General features: G+C 47.4%; 1 protein-coding gene across 3 annotated transcripts in view; it reads left to right on the top strand.

Moving 5' to 3' along the window:
* Positions 1-444: 444 nt before the first annotated feature.
* MFAP3L (microfibril associated protein 3 like) overlaps positions 445-27,078 on the top strand; it is a 45,408-nt gene continuing 18,774 nt past the window's right edge. Inside the window, exons 1-2 of one of the 3 annotated variants that reach the window (XM_056114015.1) lie at positions 445-809; positions 26,434-26,856. In XM_056114015.1, the coding sequence (XP_055969990.1) occupies positions 26,562-26,856 (295 nt within the window). In that variant the 5' untranslated portion in view covers positions 445-809; positions 26,434-26,561. Of the gene's footprint in view, positions 810-1,221; positions 1,389-26,433; positions 26,857-27,078 lie in introns of those variants that run through there. The other 2 variants (XM_056114014.1, XM_056114013.1) reach the window with 2 other exon arrangements.

Here is a 27,078-nt window from a genome sequence, read left to right as displayed (position 1 = left end):
GATGTCGTGATGAACCAGCATGGCTACATCAATCCTGGGCAGCCAGAGGCAGCCGCGTGCGGGAGTCTGGCACTGCCCAGAGCATGCTCAGTCGGGTCCTGACCCATTTCTGCGGGTCTGAGCCCGGGGCGAGAGGTCGGAGGTGCAGATTTTTTGCATCCTTTGCTGAAGACCACCCGCAAGAAAAGAGAAACGCAGAGTTGCTTTAAAGCCATCTCTGTCCTCACTTAACTGCAGACCCTGACCCGGCAGCGGCACATGCCCAGTCTGGCTGCAGGACCCAGCGTGAACGTCGCTGCGTGAATCCAGCGTTCCGGGTTTCCCCAACAACCGAGGGGGCGCGGGAGGGAGGTGCGGGCGAGGGGCGGGGGCTAGGTGGGAGGGGCGGGGCCGGGGCGGAGCCTGGGCCGGCCCCGAAATGAAGGTCTTAGGCAAGACATTTAAAAAAAAGAAAAAAGAAAAAGCAGTTTACGCGGCAGGATTGTGCTGCTAAACTTCTAGCGTTATTTCCAAAAACGTTTCTAAAGCAACTCGCCTTTTAAACTTAAAATACGAGCACCATATTGTGCATTAGGGGGAGAAAAAGAAAACCCTTAGGAAACGACAAATTAAAAAATATAAATAGAAAAAACAATTTGCTGGAACCTCCTGCCTGCCCTTCGGCCGCCTCTCGGAAGGCAGCGGCGTTCCTTCAGGTCGTCCTGGGATAGTCCGCAGCCTCTTCACAGCGTCTAGCACCGACATCCGAGAAGCGCGGCGCCGCTTCAGATCGCCAGCCGCGAGGCTGGGGCAGCGGCGTCGGAGACGTGGTAAGGTGCGGGCGTGCGCGCGCGCGTGTCCGCGGGTGCTGCTCGCGCTCCAGGCTTGGGAGAAGCCTTAGTCCGGGTGTTCCCAAAGCACCGCGCGACGCGACGCTCAGAAAAGTTACTGTGGAAGCCTGGGCGCGCCCTGCACCCCTGCACCCGTGCACCCCCAACAATTAGCCGGCCGGGCAGCGCTTCGGGGGGTGGGGGTCGAGCCCGGCGGACCGCAGCCGAGTCCCCGCGGGCGTCTCGGCGGAGGATCGGAGGAGGGGGTGGGGTGGTGGGGGGGCGAAACCCGCCGGGCCAGCCCGCCCCGCAGCTCCCACAGGTTGGCCCCGCGCCGGCCGCTCCGCCCCCCGGCCCTGCTGCAGCGAAAACCCGGCGCCGGCGGCCCGCGCCGCCCGCCAGCCGCACTGGGCATGCTCGGGCCCGGCCGGCTCGGGCGCCCGGAGGTGGGCAGCGCCGCACTCCCCGCCGCCCGCGGTCCCCCGCACACTAGGCGCTGCCGGGCGGCGGGCGCGGAGCTGGGCGCGCGGGGCATGGCGAGGGGCGCACGGCGGCCACCTGAGCGGCGAGGCGCGGCAGGTGAGCGGGGGACGCCGGGGCCGCGGAACTTTGGGGGGTCGGCTGCACGGCGGGCGGAGGCTGCGGGGTCCCCCCACGCCGGACTCTCCTCCTGGGTGGATGCTTCGAGACCCGCGCGGGTCCCCCACCCGGGGGGCGTCCGACTGGGGACAGCCGCGCCTTGAGCCCTTCCTAGGGATTGGAGTGCGGGGTCTTCCCCGCGCCGCTGCCAGAGGAGCCTCTAGAGTCTCCGGGGAAAGGGGGGTGCCAGGCAGTGGCGGTGGCCTCGGCGGGACTCTAGATCATTCAAGGCAATCTGCCTCGGTTTCCCCAGCACGGAGGGAGTGCGTAACGCCCCGACCTTCCCAGAGCCCGTGTGTGTTGGGGGGTGGGGGCTGGGGGGTTCCGCGTCCAGAGCTGAGGAAGCTCCGGGTCCTGATGCTGCGGGGAGTTGCCGCCGCCTCGCGACTGAAGCTCTTGGAGTTTGTCGCATCTGACTCCATAGCAAGTTGGGCATGGAATTGCTTCACGGTGTGAAACGGGGAAACATGCTTCGTGGGCTTGGGCTTGGGCTTGGGGGAGGGCGGGGGATAGGGTGGGGAAGGAAAACCCAATTGCAGAACAGATTTATTTTAAGCTTGACCATTAACCAGCCAGTCTTCCTCTCCAGAAAACTTGAGCTTGCAAGTTGCAAAATTTATAAAACGACTAGCAAGGGGAAAAATGGGGGGGGGGGGGGGGCGGGATAGCAGGTCCATTTTTTGCTTGCATTCTAGGAAATAATCTATCGTGGCAAAGTTGCCTTTGCTTTTGGGTTTTGTTTTTTCCCTTTTTGGGTTATACTTGGTAATGGTGGTAGTGCTCAGGGGACCATATCGGGTGCCTGGGATTGAACCCGGGATTAGTTGCTCTCCCCGCTGTACTATCAATCCAGCCCTGTTGTCTTTGTTTTTAAGGGTACTGAAACATAAAAGTTTGGTTACTGTAACAGTCTTAATTTGCATTTTCGTAGCTTTATGCTCAGAACTTGGAAACCTAGCGCCGTGTTTTTCGTGGAGTTTTCTCACTTTTGTTTCTAGATGAAACACATTTCCCCCCCAGTTGCTACTATGCTGAACGTAGTAAAATTGTTTCCTTGGATGAGATGCAAGATGGAAGAAAATTTGTTTTTAGAATAGAGTAAGTTAGGACAGTGTAATTCCAGTGGCATTTTACTTTTATGGAAAACGCAATTTGTAGGTCCCACTGCGGCTTCTGTTGATTCTTAAAACATTAATACCATTGCCACTCAAGATTATTGGATCTACTCAGCGCAAGGTAAACACTTCTTGTTCTAGTGGGAACTAGTTCTTCTTCTAACTAAACCTTTCATTGCGCTTATTACAAAACCTATTGTTTGCATTCTTGATAGACAGTAATAGGCTTCTAAGGTGCAGTGACTTTTCATTAGGTTGTGAGTAGCTTTTGTATGTTTGTTCTCATCTCAAATGACTCCAGCTCCCATTCCAAACACTTGAGGTGATTTTTCCCAAGTGGCCTTGATGCCTGTATATGACAAATATTTAATAATAGGAAAGGCTTGAAATGCCCAAACAGCAGGCAGCAGCATCAATGACATGACTATTTCTACAAATTCAACTGCAGGCTGGCCCCATTTTAGCCAAGTAGTGTTAGTGGTGTTCATTGAGTTAAATGTTACAGGAAAATTTCCAGCTTTGCAGAAACCCAGCACAAGTACTGAGAAATTATGTGTGCCCTTTCTAAATGCATCTGATCTGTAAGCATGTGCACATGTGAGCTGCATGTATATACACATGTGTACATGTTTGCACAACTTTCTAGTCTTCAGGCTGCATTCCCCAGTGAGTACAGCCTCCACTCCAGCCTAGGGTGTTTTCTGATCTAGAGGAAGTAGCCATGCCTCAGTTTCCCCTTTGCAAATGTGCAAATTAAAGCACATTTGGATCTGGATTCAAAAATCCTATTTGTTTTCTTAGTATTAGGACAAATAATGAAATTTAACAAAAGGCACATTTAAGCACAGCTTGTGACTTCAAGACTTCCACATTCTTCCAACCTAAAACTAACCCAACAAGATTTAGGTTGATGATTTAGGTTCGTTATTATAGCTAAAGAGGAGAACAAATAGAAAAGTAGACTGTTCTCAAATAGGAAAAGTGATTATTACTGGGAATATAGACAATGAGTTTATTTCCATGTCTTTAGATTTCTGTGCTTATGGTTGTTAGTGACATTAGATATTCCTGGCAAAGGATTGTCTTTAAAAATAGATCTCTCCCCCACTCACGGGACTTATTCTTTGGCTTGCTAGGTAAATACTTGGGCTCTTTAAGCTTTGCTTAATTTCAATATTTTATTCCTTTGTTTCAAGTGAAAGAACTTCCTTGTACTGAAGTACCAAATATTGTTGCAGAGTTGCTTTTAAATCTCTAAGGGAGATAATTAGTTTTGTTAGATCCCTGATTTGTTAGTGTAGCTGTTGTTTGGAATTCAGAAAGAGTGCAAATAGTATCACTTCTTTTGACATTAACCACACAGGTGGGAGATGGCTTGCCCCTTGCCCCTTTGAGGATGCTTAAAATCTGGACAACATGATTCATGGCAAATCTCATTAATATTATAAAGAGCCTTAGATGCAAATGATTGGTCTTTTAAGTTTGCTTCAGTACCTTCCTAGCTAAAGAATTAAGAGATTGGGTTGATGATGTGATTTAAAAAAAAAAAAAAGTTAAAAGCTCTCAGAACTAATTTCTAAAGTTCATAACTCAGAACAGAAGTCCTATGAATGTATTGGATTTGCCTCTGCTACCACTCCTAGGCAAGGTCTTTTACTCAGTCAAATCCCACATTCATTTTTCTACCCTGCGGTCTTTTATAGTTCAATCCTGAGGTTCTCCCAAAACGTGTAAGACACAGTGAGTCACAGTGTGTCAGAGAGACATGCTTGAGTGCAGAGTCAGTGCTGCGGGAGAGGTATAAGAGGCAGAAGAGAAAGGAAGGAGCCCCTGGCAGGAGGGCACAGAGGGCAGCAGGGATGAGGGGGTGACATGAGAAAGTAGCTTTTCCAAGGCCTAAGAAATTGGGGATCTGACAATGGACATTCTATGCAGAAGTAACGCATGATGGTAATTAGAATTATGTTCCCCCAAAGAGGTCTTCCTCAGCCCCTGACAGATACGATTATATTGAGATGGGGAGATTATCTCAGATTATCTTTATCTAGTGGGTCCATTGTGCATAATAGTGAAAGGACAGAGGGAAGTTAGGGTCAGTATGCTGCAATGGGAACAGGGCCTGATTGCTCCTGGCTGCCTTTGAAGATGAAAGGGACCAAGAAGCAAGTAATACCACGCTAGAGTAGACTGCCCACTTATGCAGCTACCCAGCCCAGCCAATTCCTTGATTTGTCTTTTGTGACCACCTTTAAGTGACAGAACTAGAAGGTAATACATTTTTATGTTGTACTCAGTGGGCTGGAGCGATAGCACAGCGGGTAGGACGTTTGCCTTTGCGACCAACCTGGATTTAATTCCTCTGTCTCTCTCAGAGAGCCTGACAAGCTACCGAGAGTATCCCGCTGCATATTCAGTATGCCAAAAACAGTAACAACAAGTCTCACAATAGAAAGACCAGATGAACAACGGGACGACAGTGCTACAGTGCTACTCAATGTGTTACCCAGTGTCATAGAAAGTGACACAGCCATACCTCTCGAAAAATTTAAGTAGATGGAATAGTGGCAAGAGAAGAAGGGAGCGATATTATTTTCATCTTGATGAAGTTGATGTGATACAAAGGAATTTTGGATTTTTATTCTATTGTGCATAAATGACGAGAGGCTAAGGATTGTTAGACAGGCACTGCACGGGAAGACTGCCACATTTATTTCCCCCCCAAAGCCAAAGTTTGACAGGGCAGTTTGGACCAAGGGTGTCTGATCAGATTGTCAGAAGTGGGATCTCTGATAATCCAGAGATAATTATCTCTGCATCTCTGATCTTCCACCTTGTTAGTAAGAATTCAGCTTTCATGGCTGGTAGGTGCACTTGCCTTACATGTGGCTGACCTGGGTTCGATCCCTGGTACCCCATATGATGATCCCCTGGCATGATCCCAGAGTGCAGAGGCCAGGAGTAAGCTTGAAGAACCACCAGGTATAGTCCAGAAACCAAAAGGACAATAAAAAAAGAATTCAGCTCTGAACTGACGTGAAATACGCCTGTTTGCATGGGTGGAATTAGCTACCTAAGGAAACCTTTATTCACAGTGTGTGAAAGGAGGACATAGACAGAGATACAAGCCCCACCTGTGAGTGCTCTGCCTATCACTGCCTCCAAGAGCTGTGGAAGCTCATATTTAAGAGCTTACTTGAGCAGATGCTGTGTCACCCAGGCTTGAGTGACCAGTAGGCCAGACTTGCTTTCATGTCCAGGGTGGGTGGGCTTGGCTGGGAAGTTGACACAGTCAGCAAGGTCCCCCAGCAGTGAGACCTCACTCCTTCCTGGGGAAGTAGAAGAAATTCAGTGTCTACCTTATTCATTCCATTTATTTATTTAGCACTGGCCTTCTGTTGTTCATCGATCTGCTCGAGCGGGCACCAGTAACATCTCACAACAAATTGTGAGACTTGTTGTTACTGTTTGGGGCATATTGAATACATCACAGATAGCTTGCTAGGCTTTGCGTTGAGGGCGAGATACTCTCGGTAGCTTGCCGGGCTCTCCGAGAGGGGCGGAGGAATCGAACTTGGGTCAGCCATGTTGGCTGCATGCAAGGCAAATGCCCTACCTGCTGTGCTATCACTCCAGCCCATTTATTTATTTATTTATTTATTTATTTATTATGCCCAAGAGCCTAATGTGTGCCCTAGCCAGGCTTTGGTCTTCTTGCATGGACACCTCAACTGAAGAGATCAGCCTTAGGAATGGCTGACACCTGCAGTGAAATTATGCTAGGAAAACAAATGTCCTTCAGACAAATGTTAAAGGACACATGGTAACAACAGTAAGATTTCATTGAGAGTTAATCCTGGGGGCTGGAGCGATAGCACAGTGGGTAGGGCATTTGCCTTGCATGCAGCTGGCCCGTGTTCGAGTCCCAGCATCCCATATGGTCCCCCGAGCACCGCCAGGAGTAAGTTCTGAGTGCAGAGCCAGGAGTAATCCCTGAGCATCACCGGGTGTGACCCAAAGAGTTAGCCCAATAAAAAATAAAACCTGTATTTTATTTCCACATTGTACTTCCATTTGCATAATTTTATGATTTTTTTTACCGAAACTTCCTTATATAACATCGTAATAATTGTTTTCTGCTTTAGAGTGAGCTCACAAAAACCATTCCCTGCCCTCTAGTCCCCTGTGCCCTGGCCTCAGAGCTATGTGCCCTTACTTTGCCCTGTATAATTATAATGGTAATTATTAGTAATAACGTTGTTAACGTGTTATTTCTCCAAATATTTGTCCTTCCTTGTCCTGGACTCTAGGCCTTATCACCCCAACTCCCTGTATTCTTTCTGGGTGATAAACTTTTCCTGGAGCACAGCGGTAGGGCGTTTGCCTTACAAGCGGCCAACATGGCCGACCCGAGTTCGATTCCTCTGCCCCTCTCGGAGAGCCCGGCAAGCTACTGAGAGTATTCGATATGCCAAACACAGTAACAACAAAGTCTCCAATGGAGACGTTACTGGGCCCGCTCGAGCAAATCGACGATCAACGGGAGGGCCTTTACCTTTACCTTACCTTATTATTCACCCCAACACCAGTGTCTCCAAATCTGTCTTTCAGAGAAACCCATCATCCACCCGTATACTAGCTCTTTGACTCAGCCAGCGGATATTGTTACCCAAAGAGCTTCTGCATAATAAGTAGAGGGAGCAGCGTTTTGGAAAAACAATATGTGCATTCCTTCAAAAACTGTAAATTGAGCTTTCATACACTACAATACCACTTCTGGGAATATATTCCAAGTGTGCAAAAAAGCACAATAGAAATGACTTCTGCACCTGTATGTTCATTGCAGCACTGTTCAAAATAGCCAGAATCTGGAAACAACCTGAGTGCCCCAGAACAGACAACTGGTTAAAGAAACTTTGGTACATCTATGCAATGGAATACTATGCAGCTGTTAGGAAAGATGAAGTCATGAAATTTGCTTCTAAGTGGATAGTCATGGAGGTATCATGCTAAGTGAAATGAGTTAGAAAGAGAGGAACAGACATAGAATGACTGCACTCATTTGTGGAATATAAAATAACATAATATGAGACTGATACCCAAGGACAGTAGAAAAAAGGACCAGGAATATTGCTTCGTATTTGGAAACCTGCCTCATAAGCTGGGGGAGAAGGCAACTGGAATAGAGAAGGGATCACTAAGTCAATGATGGTTGGAGGGATCATTCAGGATGGCAGATATGTGCTGAAAGTAGATAAAAGATCAAACGTGATAGCCTCTCAGTATCTGTATTACAAACCATAATGCTCAAAAGTAGAGAGAGAGTATGAGGGAAATTGTCTGCAATAGAGACAGGGGGAGGATTGGGATGGGGGGTTGGATACTGGGGACATTGGTGGAAAATGTGCACTGGCGGAGGGATGGGTCTGATCATGGTATGACTGAACCTCAAACATGAAAGTTTTGTAACTGTTTCTCATGGTGATTCAATAATAAATAAATAAATAAATAAATAAAATAGAGGGACCGAGGAGCAGAAAGATTCTGGGTAAAAGGCAGTGAGAATGAAGAGGCTGGGTGGTTCCCTGACATCTTGGGAAACTTTGGGGTCAAGTTGAAGGCCAAGGAAGTGGTTTCCTATCACGCTCGGATAGGGTTGGGTGGAGAGAGATGTTGAGGGGACCTGGAGGGCCCAGGAAGGGAGAGGTGGGGGAGAGAATCACTCAGGAATGAGTCAGACCATGAGCAGTTTTAAAGCTAAAGACCTGGGAACAGAATGAAGATGGGGTGCTTTTGCTCAGAAGCCTCAGTGCGTTAGGACCCAGGCTGGGGATCAAACTTGGGGTCTTGGGCACACCCTGCTTGCCCTCTGACCTTTTGAGCCCTCTCCAACCCCAGAATGTGGTTTAAGTCAGATTTGGACCAGCTGACGTTACCAGCAACGTGGTGCCTGACTTGGAGGCAGGTGAAACTGAAGGTTGGTCACAGAGGGGGAGCCCAGGGAGGGAACACAGCCCCTGACTGTGGTAGCCGTGTGGGCAGGGAACAGAACAAGGCATCCAGTAAGGCCAGAAAACACCCCCAGTGGCAGGGGTTGCATGCTCGGGGCTGCCCTGTGAGACCCTTCTGCATAGCACGGGACTTGGCCTTATCAGAGCTATACTCTGTCGCGCTGGCTGAAGCAGGAACTGAAGCAGTAGAGGAAGGGACCAGTCCATACCCCGCAGCACCAGAGAGGGGGAGCTCCTTCCCCAAGTGCTCTCCAGCTGCTGGATAGACGTGTTAGCTGGGGCCCCCGAAAGGAAATTGTCCCCTGGTTGACTTCCCTTCATTCTCTGTTTGGAGGGGAACTCTTTGAGGGGCTGGGCCAAAGTGTGCTCTTTGTCATCGGTGGGAAAGATGAAGTTTCCAAGCAGATATTTGTGTCATCCCAACTCTTTCTTCCCACTGGGGAGCGAGTGGGCAGACGGTGCCAGCTCGAGTTTAAGGGAAGGTTTTGTTCCTTAAGGAAATCAATGGCTTGGAAGAAAGTGCTCCCAGGTTCCCCCTTTCGCAGGTCTGTCCTGTTCGGGCGGGGCTGGAGGGTAGAGGTTCAAAGACTGCACGGATTCTCCTGTGGTCATTCAAGCAGCACCTCTCCTGGGGTAGAGGCACAGCTGTGAGCAGTCTGTGACAGTGGAGAAGATTGCAGAGCCACAGACTGAGACCTTCCTCCACCAAGAGGTAGGTGGTGTACAACATCTTTTGTTGTTTTCAAGGTGCAAAACCCACTTTCCCTGGCCCTCCCATTCCGTGCCTGGCCTCAAGGCAAGTTGTGCGGGGAACCTACTTCTGGTCCTTACCCAGTTAGGGCCTGCCGCTCTTGAACTTCTTCTACACTGACAGAGCTTGCTCCTAGCTCAGAGGTATAGGCTTCTTGTAAATGTCTGCCTGCCTTCTCTGCTCCTCTTACCGGACTTTGCTGCAGTCTCTTTGCCTTCCTACTCCATCTTTTTGATTCTTTTTTTTTCTTTGCTAACAGTTTCAAGTGAAAGCAAAGCTTTTTTTTTTTTCATTTTTTTTCTTTCTTTCATTTTTGGCTTTTTGGATCACACCCGGTGATGCTCAGGGATTACTCCTGGCTCTGCACTCAGGGATCACTCCTGGTGGTGCTCTGGGAACCATATGGGATGGCAGGGAATGAACCTGGATCAGCTGCGTACAAGGCTAATGCTGTACTATCTCTCCAGCCCTGCATTTTTTTTCCTTTCTGCTTTGGACAACCCTATGTATATGTATATGTACATTGGGTACATATGTAGGTCTAGGTCTTTTTTTGTTGTGCATTTTTGTTTGTGGACTGCACAGGGCACTGCTGAGGACTTACTCCTGGCTTTGTGCTTTGGGATTACTCCTGGTGGGGCTCAAGGGACCATATGGGGTGCTAGGGATCAAACTCACATTAGCCACATGCAAGGTCTATCCCTATCCGCTGTATCTCTCCAGCCTTGAGTAAGAGGCTCAGTAAGCCTCTTAGTTCTTGTTAGTTTTCCTCCAATGGATAGTATTTTTTTCTCCATTTTTAAAACATTTTGTGGAACCTAAAATTTGTTTCTAGAAAAGAGTTCACCGTGGGCTTTTGTGGGCTTTCATGAGCCTGCAGTAGGCACTGAACACCTTCCTGCATGCTGTGGTATTTCGTTCCTCTCACCAGAGATGACCATTGCTCCTTCTTTGTAGAGAGAGAATTTTCACTCCTGAGGCAATCATTCTGTCTCAAAGCCCCTTTTTCTTTTTTTCTTTTGTTTGCATTTTGCGGAAAGAGACACACGGGATGGTGCTTAGAACTTACCTCTAGCTCCACGCTTCTTTCGCAGGCTCTGGACCATATGTGGTGCCAGGGATAACTGAACCTGGGTCGAATGGGTGTGAGGCAAACACCCTACCCACTATACTAACCTCTCCAGCCCCTCAAAGTCCTCTTGATCATTTCTTCTAAGAGACCCTGCAGATCCGCAGATAAAATCCTTATTCTGGGTTCGTGCCTGTTTACCAGAATTTTGAAGATGAGTGTGCCTAGGGCTTGCTGGAACATCCTCCAGTATTACTTAGTATTTTTAGAGGGTAAGGGGGAGTGGTTTGGGTCACACATGGCTGTTCTCAGGGATCACTCCTGATAGGGCTCAGGGGAACATAGAGGTGCTGGGGATTGAACCCAGGTCAGCCAAGTGTAAGGTTACGTGCTGTACTATGTCTCCAGCCCTGGCTTTGTATTTTTAATTGGCACGCTTGTGTTTCTTTCTTTCCAAATTATCTACACTCCTGCTGGGAAAATGTCCTTGTCTCCTTTATTCATCCTTCAAGATTTGGCCAACCCCAGGGAACCTTCTATGACCTTTCCAGCTGGCCTCCTCTGAATTTCTATGGTATTTACTCACTTTGTTGCATAATTATATATTGCTTTGTCTGCAGGCACGGCCACGCCAAGATTCTAAGCGCCCTTAGTTAAAAACCTGATCTTACTTTTCTTAAATCCCCACAGCAGTTGTACTAAATTGCTAATAATGGCCGCATGAATACATTGGGTTCAATTTAATTGATATGGCTAGCTGCTAATTGCTTTTATCACTTAGATGAATCTGACTGCCCAGCTGAGAAATCGTTGCGCACGCTCTGGGAGGTACAAACATTGGGCATTACCTTTTTTCATCCAAGCTAAGAGCAAAGCAAATTTCCCCTCAGAAATTTGTTGCGGAAGCCTTGAATTTATATTTTCAACTTATGGTGTTTTGGCTTAGTTCGGATAACCTTTCTAAGTGTGTGGAAAACACTTCACTTTGAGTGCAGCTGGGGGAAAATCAATCATTCAAATGATGATGATGGTGAGGCTGGTTATTCAGATCCAGTCAGATTCTGAAAGATATTCCTTTTATATACAAAATGGTGAAATGATATTTGCTTTTGTTTTTGCATCACACCTAGCTGTGCTCAGGACTCCTGGCTCTGTGCTCAGAGATCATTCTTGGGGGGACCGTATAGGATGCTGGGGGTCCAATCGGGATCAGCCATGTGCAAGAAAAGTGCCCTACCCATGGTACTGGCTCAACTACTATTATTTTATATGTAGTATCTGAAAATAATAGTGGTTTAGATGTTTATTGAACTTCAAAATTTTACCCGTTCTGTGATGTTCTCTCATGGATGGCTGCGTGCCAGTCCCGAGAATCCCAGAGTCAGATGATGTGGGGGTCAGCAGCGGGTACTGGGGGGAGTCTCTCCTCACTGTGTGGACAGACCCACACAGCATTCCCTTGTCACAGACTAGGGTGAGACTTAGAGGGGATCACATGGGCGACAGGCCTGGTAAACTCAATATTAGGTGAACATAGTAAGGAATATGATTGTCCCTCTTTCAATAGTTAAACCAATGGGGGCTGGAGCAATAGTGCAGTGGGTAAGGTGTTTGCCTTGCACATGGCCGACCCAGGCTCAATCACCGGCATCCCATCTGGTCCCTGATGCACTGCCAGGAGTCATTTCTGAGTGCAGAACCAAGAGTAACTCCTGAGAGTTACTGGGTAACTCGCTGGGTATGACCCAGAAAGCCAAACATTAAAAATAAATAAATAAAAAAGAGTTAAACCAAGTGGCAGTCTGTCATGATAGTACAGAAGGTAGGGCCTTGGCCTTGCGTGTGGTCCATCTGGGTTCAATCCCCAGCACCCCACATGGCCCACTGAGGTCTGCCAGGAGTGATCGATTCATGAGCACAGAGCAGGAGAAAGCCGTGAGCACCACAGTATGTGGCCCCAAAACAAGCAGCAAAAAAAATTTTTTTAAATAAAATTTGAGAAGCTGCATTCCCTACGGGAGCCAAGTCACCACCCACATGGCCCAGAAACTGAGTCCTAGCCTCTGCCAAGTCACAGATAGCTTGGCCATCACAGCCCTTGGCCCTGGTTGCATTTCCTGCAGTGTCATCTTCACCTCCTTGCTCTCACGCTCTCCTGTCACCATGTCCTCAGCCAGGCCCAGTTGTACCTGTTTGCTGGGGTCACTGAAAGGAACTTGATAGATGTCTGTGGCTCAGAAGAGTCAGCTGACACCCCCAAGTCATTCCTCAGCGGGGCAGAAATGGGGAAAAGTGCTAATATACTCCCAGATTTTGTGGATCTTAATGCTAAAATGCTAATGTTTTTACATCTCGTCCCAGATTTCTAGTTCTTTTGATTTGGGTGATAGCTGGTGATGCTCAGGGGTTACTCCTGGCAGTGCTTGAGGGACCATATGGGATGCCGGGAATCCAACCCAAGTCAGCGTTGTGCAAGGCAAGCTCCCTGCTCACTGCACTATCTCTCCAGCCTGATTTCTAGTCCTTGATCTGGAGTCCCTCTCTCTCGCTCTCTCATTTTTGATTGTGGGGCCACACCCAGTGCTGCTCAAATGTTATTCCTGGTTCTGTGTTCAGGATGATTCATGGCAGTGCTCAGTGGAACCTTATGGGAAGCCGGGTATGGAACCCAGGTCAGCCATGTGTAAGACAAGTACCCTACCCACTGTACTATCTCCCTAACCGCAGACCTGTCCCATTTCTTATTCTGGAAATAATCTTGCGCCTTTGCCATGTGATGATCCCAGCATATTTCCTCCTCACACTGTCTTTTGCAACTGGATGATTTCTGACTAGTCTTTCCTTGTATCCTGAGGCTTAGCTGGGTACTGTGGACACTGCTTTATACTCGTAAAGAAGTTAAATAGCTCAGTCACTGGTCATCCCATAGAGAACAATCAACAGCCCATTATAAGATTCTTCCTGTGGACAACTGTTCTCCTTGTTTCAGGTAAAAGTGACATTTGGAAATTTTTTGTGTGTTTTTGGGTAACACCCAGTGGCACTTTAGGGTCACTCCTGGTGGGACTTGGGGGGACCATGTGGGTTGTGGGGATTGAACCTGGGTCGATGAGTACCAGCAAATGCACTGCCTGCTGTACTCTCCTACCCCCAGCAGGAGTGCTATATGGCGGTGGGGTCACTGTCTGTGTGCAGTGCGATATGAGGGTGCAGAGGTTCAGACAGCTTTGTTGATTACCAAGGTTTAAGTGTTTCTAGGATATGCCAGATTCAGCGCAAAAATGTAAATCTGCAGTGTGCTTCAACTCAGGAATCCTGTATAGGAAAGCATGTGAAGAATATTGTTCTCAGAGAAGGACGAGGGCAGGATGACGTCATTCATTGGTGGTATAGAGGGAAACAAAACAAGGGAATAAACAGTACCGAATGATGACAAGCACTTGGCCTTGGATCATAGAACAGAGAGAACCAAGCAAGAGCAGTGTGAGCTAGCAGGAGAGAACGCAGTGACAAAAAGCAGGGGTGAGAAGTCATGGGCCCTCAGTGCTTGGTGATGTGTGCTAAGTAACTGTCTCCATCTAAATCATAAGTGCTGGGGTTTTTTTTTTGGCTTTATGGGTCATACCTGGTGATGCACAGGGGTTACTCCTGGCTTTGCACTCAAGAATTATTCCTGGAGATGTTCAGGGGACCATATGGGATTCTGGGAATCGAACCCGGGTTGGCAACATGCAAGGCTGTTGTGCCCTACCTGCTGTACTATTGCTCCAGCCCCAAATCCTGATTTTTAAATTTTTTTAATAAAGAATATTGCTTCATGACTTATAGATGAACATTGCAGACTGCTCGTAGAACACGTGCCTGCCCCTCCTCCTGGCCACATGCTGGCCAGCTTGGACCTTCAGGCCGGAGGGCAGCTAGGGGTCAGCACCTCAGTAAAACATCCCTCCAGTTGATGGGATCCTCTAGTTGTTTTTCCAGGCCAGAAGGATAATTCTGACTCCTTGACCGGTCCATGCTTCCAGAAAGTCATCAGCTCTGGCCTGGGTTCACTGGACAGAGGTGCTTATATATTAAATACATTAAGAACTTCTCGGAAAGTAGACTGGAGACCAAATTAAAAACAAGAGCAATTGAAAGTTGGCCAAAAGTATCAGATGCCCTACATTACTGGAATTAAACTAAAACTTTGACTCACCCTAAATGCATTCCAAATGGGTAGGGGGAATGTTATTATTTGATTTTGTTTTTGTTTGGGGGCATGCCCAGAGGTGCTTGGGGCTCCTCTCTCTAGGCTCAAAGATCACCCAGGGATCAGCCAGGGTTCCAGGGACTCTTGTGGTGCCAAGAATTGAACCCAGGTCAGCCAAGTGCCCTGCCCTCTGTGCTATTGCTTCGGCCCAGAGAGAACGGGGGGACTTTTTATTTATTCTATTTTATTTTATTTTTCAGTTTTGCTTTTTTGGGGTCAAACCCAGCAATGCACACGGGTTACTCTTGGCTCTGCATCAGGAATTACTCCTGGCAGTGCTCAGGGGACCATATGGAATGCTAGGGATCGAACCCGGATCGGCTGCGTGCAAGGCAAATGCCCTACCCACTGTACTATAGCTCCAGTCCCGGGGGACATTTTTAAATAATAGAATTTTGTTTTTTTTAAAAGATGGGAAGAAGTGCTGAGGGATTAAGAAATCTATTACCAGAGACAGAAGCATATAGGGGTGCATTTGAACCAGCTTTTAGTTGAATTAGAATCTGATGACGGTGTCCTACATAAAAGAAAAATACGAAGACAGCCTTCTAATCCTTTGATCTCAGTAAAATAAATCATTGGCAGCACAAGATGCCATCCACCTAAGCATTCATTCCATTTATAATTCAGTCCCCAGGGTTGATTTATTCTCTCGACCAATAGGTTTCTTAGAAAAAACTCTGATCAGTTAAGGTTTTTGCATGAGTTGAACCCCTAAACTACTTCTGCCCCTTTATTGAAAATGAGGATTTGGAGAAGTACAAGCTACCATATCGGTAACCTGTCCTAGGAAACAGAGCTGTGATTTGAAGCCTCCCACTTGCAAGTCTTCATTGAATAACTTACGCAGCCTGTCAGATGGAGATTGCCTCAGAAGCTGGAGGAATTGCTTGCATGTGGAAGGCCTGGCTTCACTTCCCTGGCTTCACTTGGGAGACATGTGGTCCCCCAAGCACTGCTTCTATGGCCCATAAAACAAAACCAAATATCAACCTAAGGAACCGAGAAATGTTCATATATTGGCCATCAAGCCCAATCTGGGCAGGAGCTATTTTCCCTGGCCACAGCCATTTGGTTCTGTAACTCTGGGCCTACCTTTCGTGTCCTAAGGAAATATCTTTATGGAAAGACATCAGGGTTTTTCAAAGCCAATATTCTAGTTCTGTGAACAACCAGGCATGATGAAAATAATTAACTTGCATAATAAGAATAATTTCATCTAAAGAGGAAAAATTTATTTTTTTTTAATTTTTTATTTTTGGTTCTGTGTTTTGTTTGGGGGCCAAACAGCTGCCTGCATGGCAGGTGCCTTGCCCACTGTATTTACACTCTAGCCCAATATAAACTTTTTCTCTGTTTCCTTTTTAAGAACACTCTATTTCTAAAAGTTTCATTTTTATGTCATTCTTAGCATACCATGCGGGGAAAAAATAATGTGACAGAGATCCAAGATTGGTTTCCTAAAATGAGGCGACATCAAAAATAAAGTATTAAAAACTGGTGTCTTTGGGCTTATGGTTCATTTTTTAAATTGGAAGAATAGTGATTTTAACAGCCATTGGGTTTTGTGAAGTATGTGTCTTCCTCCCAACATGAACTAACTCCTCAGGGTGTTAGCATTTGTGTAGTCCATAGAGGAGGAATGAGACCTTTAGTTCTAGCCCCTTCTGAATGGTTAGGTGAGCTTAAAGTGCTCGTGCAGGGTCATTCCCAGATACCCAGCAAGTCAGGGCACGTGTTTTGCACCCCCATGAAGTAGCTGGAAGAGATCCCGAATGCCGCATGGCTAATTAATCCTCCCTTTATTGCGCTTGCCCCTGAAGGCCACTTTCAGAAGACAGGCCCTAGTTTTCCTCGTGATGTGCTTCCCTATTGCTCTCAATTTGTGACAGTCCCTACATGTGAGTGACGCTGTTGCATTAGGAGCGGCCGAGAGGAGCGGGTGAGTCTTGGAGACGAAGCCAGCACTGCCCAGGGGAGTTGCTAGTTAGAATTCTGAAACTGTGTGTTCAGGCCCCTTTCACTCTGGGTCCTTTTTGTTGTTGTTGTTTTGTTTTGTTTTTTTTTGCTTTGGGGTCACACCCAGCGATGCTCAGGGGTTACTCCTGGCTCTGCACTCAGGAATCACTCCTGGAAGTGATTGGGGGACAATATATGATGCTATATATGATGGGGATTGAACCTGGGTCTGCCGCTTGCAAGGCAAACGCCCTGCCTGCTGTACTGTCACTCTGCCCCCCCCAACTCTGAGTTCTTGGCATCGCTTCCCTACTCCACTCAGAGCTTTTGGTGTCACCACAACGTGCTCAGGAGGTCTTGTGATAATTTGTGATGGGCCATGCATGTGGCCCATCAGTCATTAACTCCCAGGATGCATCTGGTATTCTCGTGTCCTCCCTCCCTCTCTATTCCCAGTTTTGTTCTTTCTATTGTGGTAGGCACCGGCCGCCTCTCTAGCATCAGCCACTTGTGAGCAAGATCTGAAGCCACACAAAACTGGCCATTCCATCCCTTGTTTTTGAGCTCCTGTGACTGTGCACAGTTCTTGGTGCTCCGTGGCATTCCCATTGTTACCTGAATTTGGTTTCCTTTCCAACCGACTTTGTGTATTTCTCCTGCACACCACCTAGCGGGGCCTACTTCTGTACATTTCCCCTTGTGTTGGGTTCTCTCCGACTACCGTTCTTTGCTCTGCCTTTCCCCCTTTGGGGTGGTCTTCCCTCTGTTCTACTGGTGGACTCCTTTCTAATTAAGGGTGACTGTCTCTAGAATGCTTTTTTTTTTGGCCCTTCCAGACTGTTTGGGTTCTCCTCTGTCGCATCCCAGTGGATCCTTGACATTTTCTCACAGTTGACATACTTTCCTTACAGATTCTTGGACAGTTGGGGACTGCTTTTTTTCCATTGTTCTTACCCCAGCAGCATTCCAGGGATAGGATAGTTTCCCAGTGTAACTGATTTACTCTGAATTTGATCTGTCTGGATGCTTCTAAAAGCAACCCAGAAATGTTGTTCTTCCACATTCTCATGTAATGATCACCTGGGCCATTTGAGTTGGACATTACTTTTTGCATGCTTAGAAGTATCAAGAATCTCTGCACAAAAAGAACCATGGACCATCTTTTACACCTGGATAGTACTGCCCCATAGGGAACACTTGACCAAACCAGGGTGCAGTAGTAACCTTCAGTATAATTGAAAGTGCTTTTTTGTTGTTTTTGTTTGGGAGTCACACCCCAAGATGCTTAGATATTACTCCTGGCTCTGTACTTAAGATTCCTTGTGGTGCTCAGGAGAGCACCATATGGGATGCCAGGGATTGAACATGCGTCGGTCACACTGTTCTACTATTGCTCCAGCCTTAATTGGAGGTGCCTTCTGTTTGTTTCCCTGGAGTCCTTTTTATTTCTTTTTGGGTCACACCCGGTTTTGCACAGGGCTCATGCACTCAGGAATTACTCCTGGCGGTTTTCGGGGGTCCATATGGGATACTGGGAATTGAACCTGGGTCTGCCGCATGCAAGGCAAACACCCTATCCACTATGCTATAGCTCCAACCCCCCTGGAGTTCTTGAGTGTTTTTTTCGCCCCTCACAAATGACTGTATTCTGAACTCTAGCTATTGTAGTAGTAACTAGGAACATTCTTCCATATATTTCTAAGCTTTTGACTTTGGATTCTCATAGTCCTTATGCAGATTAACTTACATAAAATTCAGTCATTGTTGATCTTGAAAAATGCAAGGAGGTGAAGAATGATGTTCCGAGAACAATTTTGTTTTTAATTTTTATAAAAAATTGCAAAAGAAAGGAGCTGGGAATGTGCCTCTGTGGTGATCTTGAAAAATGCAAGGGGTTATGATGGGCTGATAACAATTTTGTTTTAATTTTTTTTTAATTGCAAAATAAAGAAGCTGAGAGAATGTGCCTCCATGGTAGAGTGAATGATTGCCAGAGAAGAGCCCTGGCCAGGCCAGGAGGGAGATGCAAAAGAAAGTCTTTTTAAATTCTCTTAAAAGGAAGAGTAGTGTAAATACTTTTCACTCGTTAATTGATATATGGGAATGGAATTTGCAAAGATACTGTCATAATGAAAATGAACTCAATTGACTACCAATTATGGAAAGTTAAGTGTTCATGACATGCAAATTTCACTTGAATCAGTATCCTCCCTTTGCTTAATGAGAAACTCTCCAGCCTGTGTCTTTTTTTTTCTTTTTTTTTCTTTTTTTTTATTTTATTGAATCACAGTGAGATAGTTACAAGCTTTCATGTTTGAGTTACAGTCACACAATGATCAAACACCCATCCCTCCACCAGTGCACATTCCCCACCACCAATCTCCCCAGTACACCCCCCTTTCCCACCCTCCCCCTACCTCTGTGGCAGACAATATTCCCCATACTCTCTCTCTCTCTCTACTTTTGGGCATTATGGTTTGCAATACACACACTGAAAGGTTATCATGTTTGGTCCTTCATCTACTTTCAGCACACATCTCCCATCCTGACTGATTCTTCCAACCCTCATTTTCTTAGTGATCCCTTCACTATTCCAGCTGCCTTCTCCCCTCTGCTCATGAGACACAGCCTGTGTCTTAGGAGCAGGCAGATAGCTCAGTGGCAGAGCACCTGTCTCGCCTGGGAGAGCCCTGGAGTTTGGTCCTTGAGGGGAGGTGTCAGAGATGGAGTGATAGCCTTCCTACCTGTGGCATCATTGAAACAAATGAAAATGATAGTAACTTCTAGTAGATGTTTTGACAAAAGCTAGATGTGCAACTCTACAATTTATCCATCATATCACGATCATCCTGTTGTTCGTCAATTGCCTCGAGCAGGTAACAGTAACGTCCCCTTCTTCCTAGCCCTGAGATTTTAAAAGAGCCATTTCAATGCTCTTTCAGGGTTAGGAGAATGTGCCCCATCATTGTTACTGGTATTTGGCATATTGAGTACGACACGGGAAGTTTGCCAGACTCTGTCATGCGGGCAGGATACTTTTGGAAGCCTGCTAGGTTCTCCAAAGGAAAAATGAGATAATAAGATGCCACGCGGCCGCAAATGTGGCTATGCGCTTCCGGGAGCTGGGTTTTATAGCCTCTGCATCTTGGCCGTTGATGGGACCAACCTGGTGCTGGCGGCAGCTGGTGGGTGTGACGCCTACCTACTGGAAGATGGGGGTCTGGGTGGAGAAGGCCCAGTCCCAATCCGAGCAGGCTTGGAGATCTCAGCCCCAGGACCCTCTGGGTTCCTCTGCCAGTTCTTTTATGCATGAAGCTTGTCCGGACGTGTGGAGAGTGGTCCTAGCATGGCCGTGGCTGGAAGTTTATACTCTGGTTTCTCTTCAGATTGTATCCATCATAGTTGATAAGAAAATGCCTGCGTGAAGGCTAATGAAAGAAGAGCCTATTCAGTTCCCTCAGAGCCCTCTGAATCAGGAGGCTTTTTTTCCCACCCAACTCCAGAAATTCATGGTCAGGACTCATGTGTCATTATAGGTGGAAAAAGGAAGGAGTCAAGACTTCACAAAACATTCTAGTCAATGTTTTTTTAGACAAAAATACAATTGTTGGAGGGTGAGAAAGGGATTGAGGCGAAGAAAGGGTGCTGGTTATTTGCTAAATATTTTCCCTTTAGTTTTATTTATGGAAAATAAAACATTCTAGGGAAGTATTTCCCAAAGGCCATGAGCAAAAATTTGAAGTTTAACAATATGCCCATTGTAACTTTTGCAAATCCCTGGCCTGGAATCCATAGCCTTTGTTCTTGCATTTTGAAGGACTGCCATTTTCTACTGCTAGATGATGGTGCTTACGGTTTATTCTTTAGCTGTTAAAGGGATCTTTGAATGCTACAGTGTGATGAACTGCAATCCGTGAGGCTGGTCGAATACTCTGAGCCACTGAACAGAGCACATCTGTGGATTGTCCCCTCAGTTTCCAAAGTGGCAGACAGCCCAAGGTCTCTGGTAGCTCAGCCAACTCACAGACTTTCGCCATTGTAGGGTATGTCACAGGGATGGCCTGGAGGTTTTCAGGATTTCCTGCCATCCACAGCACTGTAACTGACAAATGTGTCCTCCACATGAAACAAGGATGCTCACCATCATCTACCAGAGGGGTGCCAGACAATGGGGTACCAACTGCACAATTCATGGCTAGAGTGGAAGGGGGTCCACGGCTCCGGTAGGAAAGGTATGGCAAGGGAGAAAGTAGAAATGGATATTGGGGTGGGGTGCACACAGCCAGCCATGCCGGAGCCAGCCTGTCCTGCTACAAGCTCCAGCTTCAGGGAAGTATGCATTGGCACCCCCTAGGGACTGAAATCAATTTGTAAAATGGGGCTTAGAAGTCAGGTTGCGTATTCAGAGCAACAGCACTGTGCGTTTGGTCCTCGGCATCCTATAGGGTCCCCCAAGCCAGTCAGGAGTAACTCCTGAGTGCAGAGCCAAGAGTAACCTGTAAGCACAGCTGGATGTGGCCCCCAGACAGAACAAAACAAAAGCGTTGTGCCCAGTGAGTTAGCTAGAGAGCAGCTATTCGCCCTCAGACAGGAGTCATCGCAGAGTGCCCAGCAGTGAAAGGCCTCTGAGAGTGGGCTGGCTCTCAGTTGTGTGTTAAACAAAACCCAAACAGGCCATGCCTTGGAAATGGCATAAGTTAAGTCAACTCAAATTGGGCAGATTCCGGGCGTTTTCTAGGGCAATGTGCTGTTTATGACCCACCATATTTCAGAGTGATCTAGTGCACTTAGAAGTAGTTAAGAGCGACTGGTGTGAGCCAGGATGTAGCTCCTTGGTAGAGTTCTTGCCTTGCTTGTATGAATCCCTGGGTTCACTCCCTGGCAAAACACATAGCACCTTGGCTGAAGTTTCTAGATTGCTTCAACTGAGACCAAGACACACACACACACACACACACACACACACACACACACACACACATGCACACGCACACACACATGCACACAGTTGATGTAAACCTTGGGGAATTCTGGGGCTTGGGAAGTGACTCAATGGGCTGGAGCTATGCTGGAGGCCTGGTTCTAATCTCGCCACCACCCAGACCCTAGTACTGCGGAGAGTCACCTCTGAGTATAGAGACAGGAGTAGACCCTGAGCACTTCCTGGCCAGAAGTTCCCCACTCCACCCTAACATTCTATTACAGTGGAGGTTTTATAGAATAACCTTTCTGTAAAAGCATGCAGGATTTAAATGAGAGAATTTCAGGAAAGGATCCTTTATCTACCTATATCTAGATATTAGTTTGGACGCTTGTTTATGCAGATGAGCAATATATAAGCACTATCTGTGTTAGGTTGTCTTTATCATTCTCCCACTAGCCTCACCATGTGTTACTCTGCTGTAAGTCCTTGACCCAGCGAATAAGGTGGCTGGATCAAGAGCACGGCCCAGACCCACTGAAACCCGAGGTCATGCTTTTACTCCTTCTTTGCAGAAGTCCGTTTTACAGTGTCCCTTTTCAAAGGAAACGTCAAGTCGTCTAGCAAGTGAAAAATAATTGTGACAGTGCCATGGGGATCTGTCAGGCCCTGGGAGCCTGTTATCTGCCTCCACCACATGAGCACAGCTGGCCAAGGGGTGCAGGGCCTTCCGGGCTGGGAAGCACGCAAGGCCAGTGGGCGGTGCAGAAGGGGGCACTGAGAAACACTTTTCTTTCCCATCGAAAAAAAACAGGATCTGAAAGTAATTCATCACCCTCTGCACGTCTTTAGTTTGTCTACAGCAGCGCTTCCCCAAGTGAGTAATTCTCCACACCCCCCTCCCAACACACACACACACACACACACACACACACACACACACACACACACACCCAGAGTGGGGCAGCTGGAATGATGCAGTAGTATGGCAGCTACGGCGCAGCTGAGGGACAGTTTAGGTTTGTTTGCTTGAAGAAGGTATTTCCTGGGGGCTGGAGCTATAGCACAGTGGGTAGGGTGTTTGCCTTGCATGCGGCCCACCCGGGTTCGATTCCCAGCATCCCATGTGGTCCCCCAGCACTACCAGGAGTAATTCCTTCGTGCAGAGCCAGGAGTTACCCCTGTGCATTGCCGGGTCTGACCCAAAAAGAAAAAATTGGTATTTCCATGGCAGGAAATTTTCTTTTCTGGAAAGGGGGCCGTAGGCCACAGAAGTCTAGGCACATCATGTCTACAATGGAAATCACTTCTGCCCTTGAAGAGAGATTCACTTACCCAAGGCACCATAATCTGTTGAGTACAGCAGGTAGGGCATTTTACCTTGTATGAGGCTGACCCAGGTTGACCTCTGTTACCTCCTGTGAAAGCCCTGAGGCTCATTAGGAGTGAGCCCTGAGTACAGATCCAGGAGTAAACCCAGAACACTGCTAGATGCCCCCCCCCCAATAAAATCAATAAAATAAAGTCTCAGACAGTGTACCTCAAAGGTCAGTGGGGTAGAGTGGTATTGGCATAGGGATTGACATAAGAAACGTTTGGGTGACAGAATAGAGGTTAGAAATAGACTTGAATTTTCTGATGGGAAGGCGAGGTAATGCATTGGAGAAAACTCTCCTTTTCTGCAGACTGCTGAAACAACTGGTGTCCTTGAAGGGATGAGGGGTGGGGCAGGACACTGAACCTCAGTTCTACTCTTATGCCCTACAAAAAAGTAAATAGAGTAGATCATTGTAAAACCTAGAACTGGGAGGAGCTTCAAGGGAAGTTTTGGTGATATCTTCTCTATCTTATTTGCTATGGTAGTTGCCACAGTACATAATGAAATATTCGTATAAATTTATGTTTAATTTGTACAAGTGTGGCTGGAGCGATAGCACAGTGGGTAGGGCATTTGCCTTGCACATGGCCAACCCAGGTTCAATTCTTCCGACCCTCTCGGAGATCCCGGAAAGCTACTGAGAGTATCCTGCCCGCACGGCAGAGCCTGTCATGCTCCTTATGGCGTATTCAGTATGCCAAAAACAGTAACAAGAAGTCTCACAATGGAGGCATTATTGGTGCCCGCTTGAGCAAATTGATAAACAACGGGAGGACAGTGCTAGAGTGCTTGTATAAGTGTATATACATTTGTTTAAAATCTATACTGAAATGTGCACTTATTATTTTTTGTTAAGTATAACTCAGTGAAATGACTTTAAAGAAATCCTATTTATCACTTCCTTGCTTAAATTTTTCCTTATAAGGGACACGAGATAAAATCGAAACTCCTAGCTCTGTTTTTCAAAGCCTGAGGTGATCTGGCCTGTCTTCTGTGCCTCATCCTGTTTGTTCCCTCCCTGGTTGTTTGCTGATTTCAAAACTTCCCCCTCCAGGTCTCTTCCTTATCCTGGTGTAGTTTTTCAGTGCTCTCAACATGGTACTTGTTGGCTTTCCTCTGCAAAACTATAGGTTTTATTTTTCCATTGTGGGGTCATACCTGGAAGTGCTCAGGGATTACTTCTAGTGGGGCTCAGAGGACCAGGCTGGGGTCCCAGTGATCAAACCCACATTGGTCTATCTGCTGGACCATCCCTCCAGCCCCAGAGGTCTAATATGTAACAGGAAGGATGTCCTCTACCATGAGTTCTAGAATAAGGCCTCCTTATTAGTAGCCCAGCGGGTAGGGCGTTTGCCTTGCATGAGGCCGACCCAACCAACCCAGGTTCGATTCCTCACTCTTGGAGAGCCTGGAAAGCTACAGAGAGTATCTCACCCACATGGCAAAGCCTGCCAAGCTACCCATGACATATTCGATATACCAAACACAGTAACAAGAAGTCTCACAATGGAGACGTTATTGGGCCCGCTTGAGCAAATTGATGAGCAACGGGACGACAGTGCTACAGTGCTACTAGTAGATGCCCACTAATTTTCTAATAGGAGGAGCTCAGATGCTCCAGCAGGGCAGAAGCTTCTAAGGTGGCTACAGAAAGGAACAGCACTGGGTTTGGAGTTGCAGAGGGAAGCTGGGGCACAGGAGAGAGACAGGGACATCCACACCATTTGTAGAAAGGACGCGGGGAGAGGAAGCCAAGGCATCCTCTGGGAGAAAAGAACCAAACGAATCCAAACAGTATTAAGGGAGGCAGAACCCCCAGGTATTTCCTGAGCAGCCCAGGAGGGCACCGGGGTAGCGTAGATGGGGTGCTGGGATACAGAACAGGTTGAACAGATGAATTAGAACTTTTACACCACAAGGCAACCTCTAGCCCCACTGCACCCCCAAACCCAGAGACAGCCAGCCTGGCTACTGTGAAGGATCCAGTGAACCCTCTGTGTCCCGGCACGAACCCCTTTCTTGCTGGAGGGAAGCTTTACCCCTTGGTGCCCTGGAACCCTGTAGGCTGCCAGAAAGGTTGCAGCCAGGAGCACCCAGGAAGTCAGCCCCACCTCACATGCACCTCTTTCCTGCTATGGCACCTCCGAAACTGGTGAAGTACTGGCTGAGCTGTGAAGGAACCCCAAGAAGCATACCCCCTAATTTACAGTAGCATAAAGTTATGGGGGAGAGAATCCATCCCTCGTCCCCTGGAACACCCAAACTACTGGAGCCCCACCAAGGGGTCTCAGCCCTGCCTCCGACCTTAGCTGTGGGCTGAACATTGAACCTGGGGCAGCTATGTACAAGGCAAGTCCCCTACCTGCTGTGCTATTGTCCCTGTCTTTTTTTTTCCTCTTTGGGTCACACCCAGCGATGCATACGGGTTACTCCTGGCTCCAGCATTCAGGAATTACTCCTGGCAGTGCTCAGGGGACCATATGGATGCTGGAATTGAACCCGAGTCAGCCACGTGCAAGGCAAATGTCCTACCCGCTGTGCTATTGCTCCAGCCCCAAGCCCCTGTCTTTTATATATTGTAAAATATGAGTCTGTGAAAAGTACCATTTAGTGTTTGGAACAACTGAATTTATAAATTGCTTAAATTCAATAGGTTTGTATTTTAACTGGGTTTTGTTTGCCTTGCACGCAGCCAACATGGCTGACCCGAGTTCGATTCCTCCGCTCCTCTCGGAGAGCCCGGCAAGCTACCGAGAGTATCTCGCCCGCACGGCAGAGCCTGGCAAGCTCCCCGTGACGTATTCGATATGCCAGACACAGTAACAACAAAGTCTCCAATGGAGACGTTACTGGGCCCGCTTGAGCAAATCGATGATCAACGGGAGGGCCTTAACTTTTTACTTTACTTTATATATTCAGTATATGTATATTATTTAGGTTTTTTTGGGGGGGTCTTTTTGGTCACACCCGGCAATGCACAGGGGTTTTTTTTGGTTTATGCAGTCAGGAATTACTCCTGGTGGTGCTCAGGGGACCATATGGGATTCTGGGAATCGAACCCGGGCTGGCCATGTGCAAGGCAAACGCCCTACCCGCTGTGCTATTGCTCCAACCCAATATATGTTTATTATATATGCATGTTATCTACATATGTATCTAGATAGTTGATCTGTCAGAAATTAAACTCAGCACCTCACACATGTAGCCACTGAGATACATTCCTGATCTTCATGAATAAGACATTTTGGTTTTCGTTGTTGGACCACTCCTCGTGGGCCTCCGGGGTCTATACGGGGTACCAGGGATCAAACCTGGGCCAGTCACGTGCAAAGCAAGTTCCCCACCCACTGTCCTATCCTCTGTATCACTGTGACCCATAAATAATATTTTTAAAAATATGCATACTGTGGTCTGGGTGTGTAGTTTCATGGTGAAGCTGGTGCTTCCTGTTTGAAGGGCTGAGTTCGGGCTTTGACACCACCACAGATAAGGCATGGATGCCCTACTGAGATCCTGTCTTCTTTCCTTCTAGCAGGTTCTTCGCCAGAAGCCAACTCAGTGGACCCAGGGCACGTGTGACCCATGGTGGGCTCTGAGCCAGGTGCTGTCTGATCGCAGAGCCTGTGGGCCAACCCCCTCTGCTGCCTTACCCAGCCAGCAATGACGATGGGTCGATTGAAGAACCGTCTGCCCGTGTGCTTTCTACCTTCTGTGCCCTTCTTAATTCTAGTATCCGCTCTCGCCCCTGCTGAGGGAGTGACTAACAGCACTTTAAACGGCTCTGCGCCCGTCATCGTCGCCAGAACTGACCACATCATAGTCAAGGAGGGGAACAGTGCCTTGATTAACTGCAGTGTCTATGGTATCCCGGAACCACAATTCAAGTGGTACAATTCCATCGGCAAGCTGCTGAGAGAAGATGAGGAGGAGGTGGAGGAGGAAGAAGAGGAGGGAGGTAGGCTTTGAAAGTTGTGTCAGAGGTCCTAAAACTTCAAACATACATGTGAAACCAGCACCCCTGACTGTTAGTTCATATTCTGCTTAGGGGTTGACTTATGAACAGGTCATTGGAAATGACTTCTTTAGGACGCATTTGTTTTGTCTTGTTTTTCACAGGCAGGAGAGAGAAAGGTCGGTCCTTCAGGACTCAAAGTAGTAATTGATTCCTTTCCCCCAC

Source organism: Sorex fumeus, unplaced genomic scaffold (assembly GCF_029834395.1).
Source record: "Sorex fumeus unplaced genomic scaffold, SorFum_2.1 ptg000024l, whole genome shotgun sequence".
Taxonomy (NCBI): Eukaryota; Metazoa; Chordata; class Mammalia; order Eulipotyphla; family Soricidae; genus Sorex; species Sorex fumeus.
Note: the sequence above shows the minus strand (reverse complement) of the source record. Positions and strands in the feature narration are given on the sequence as shown.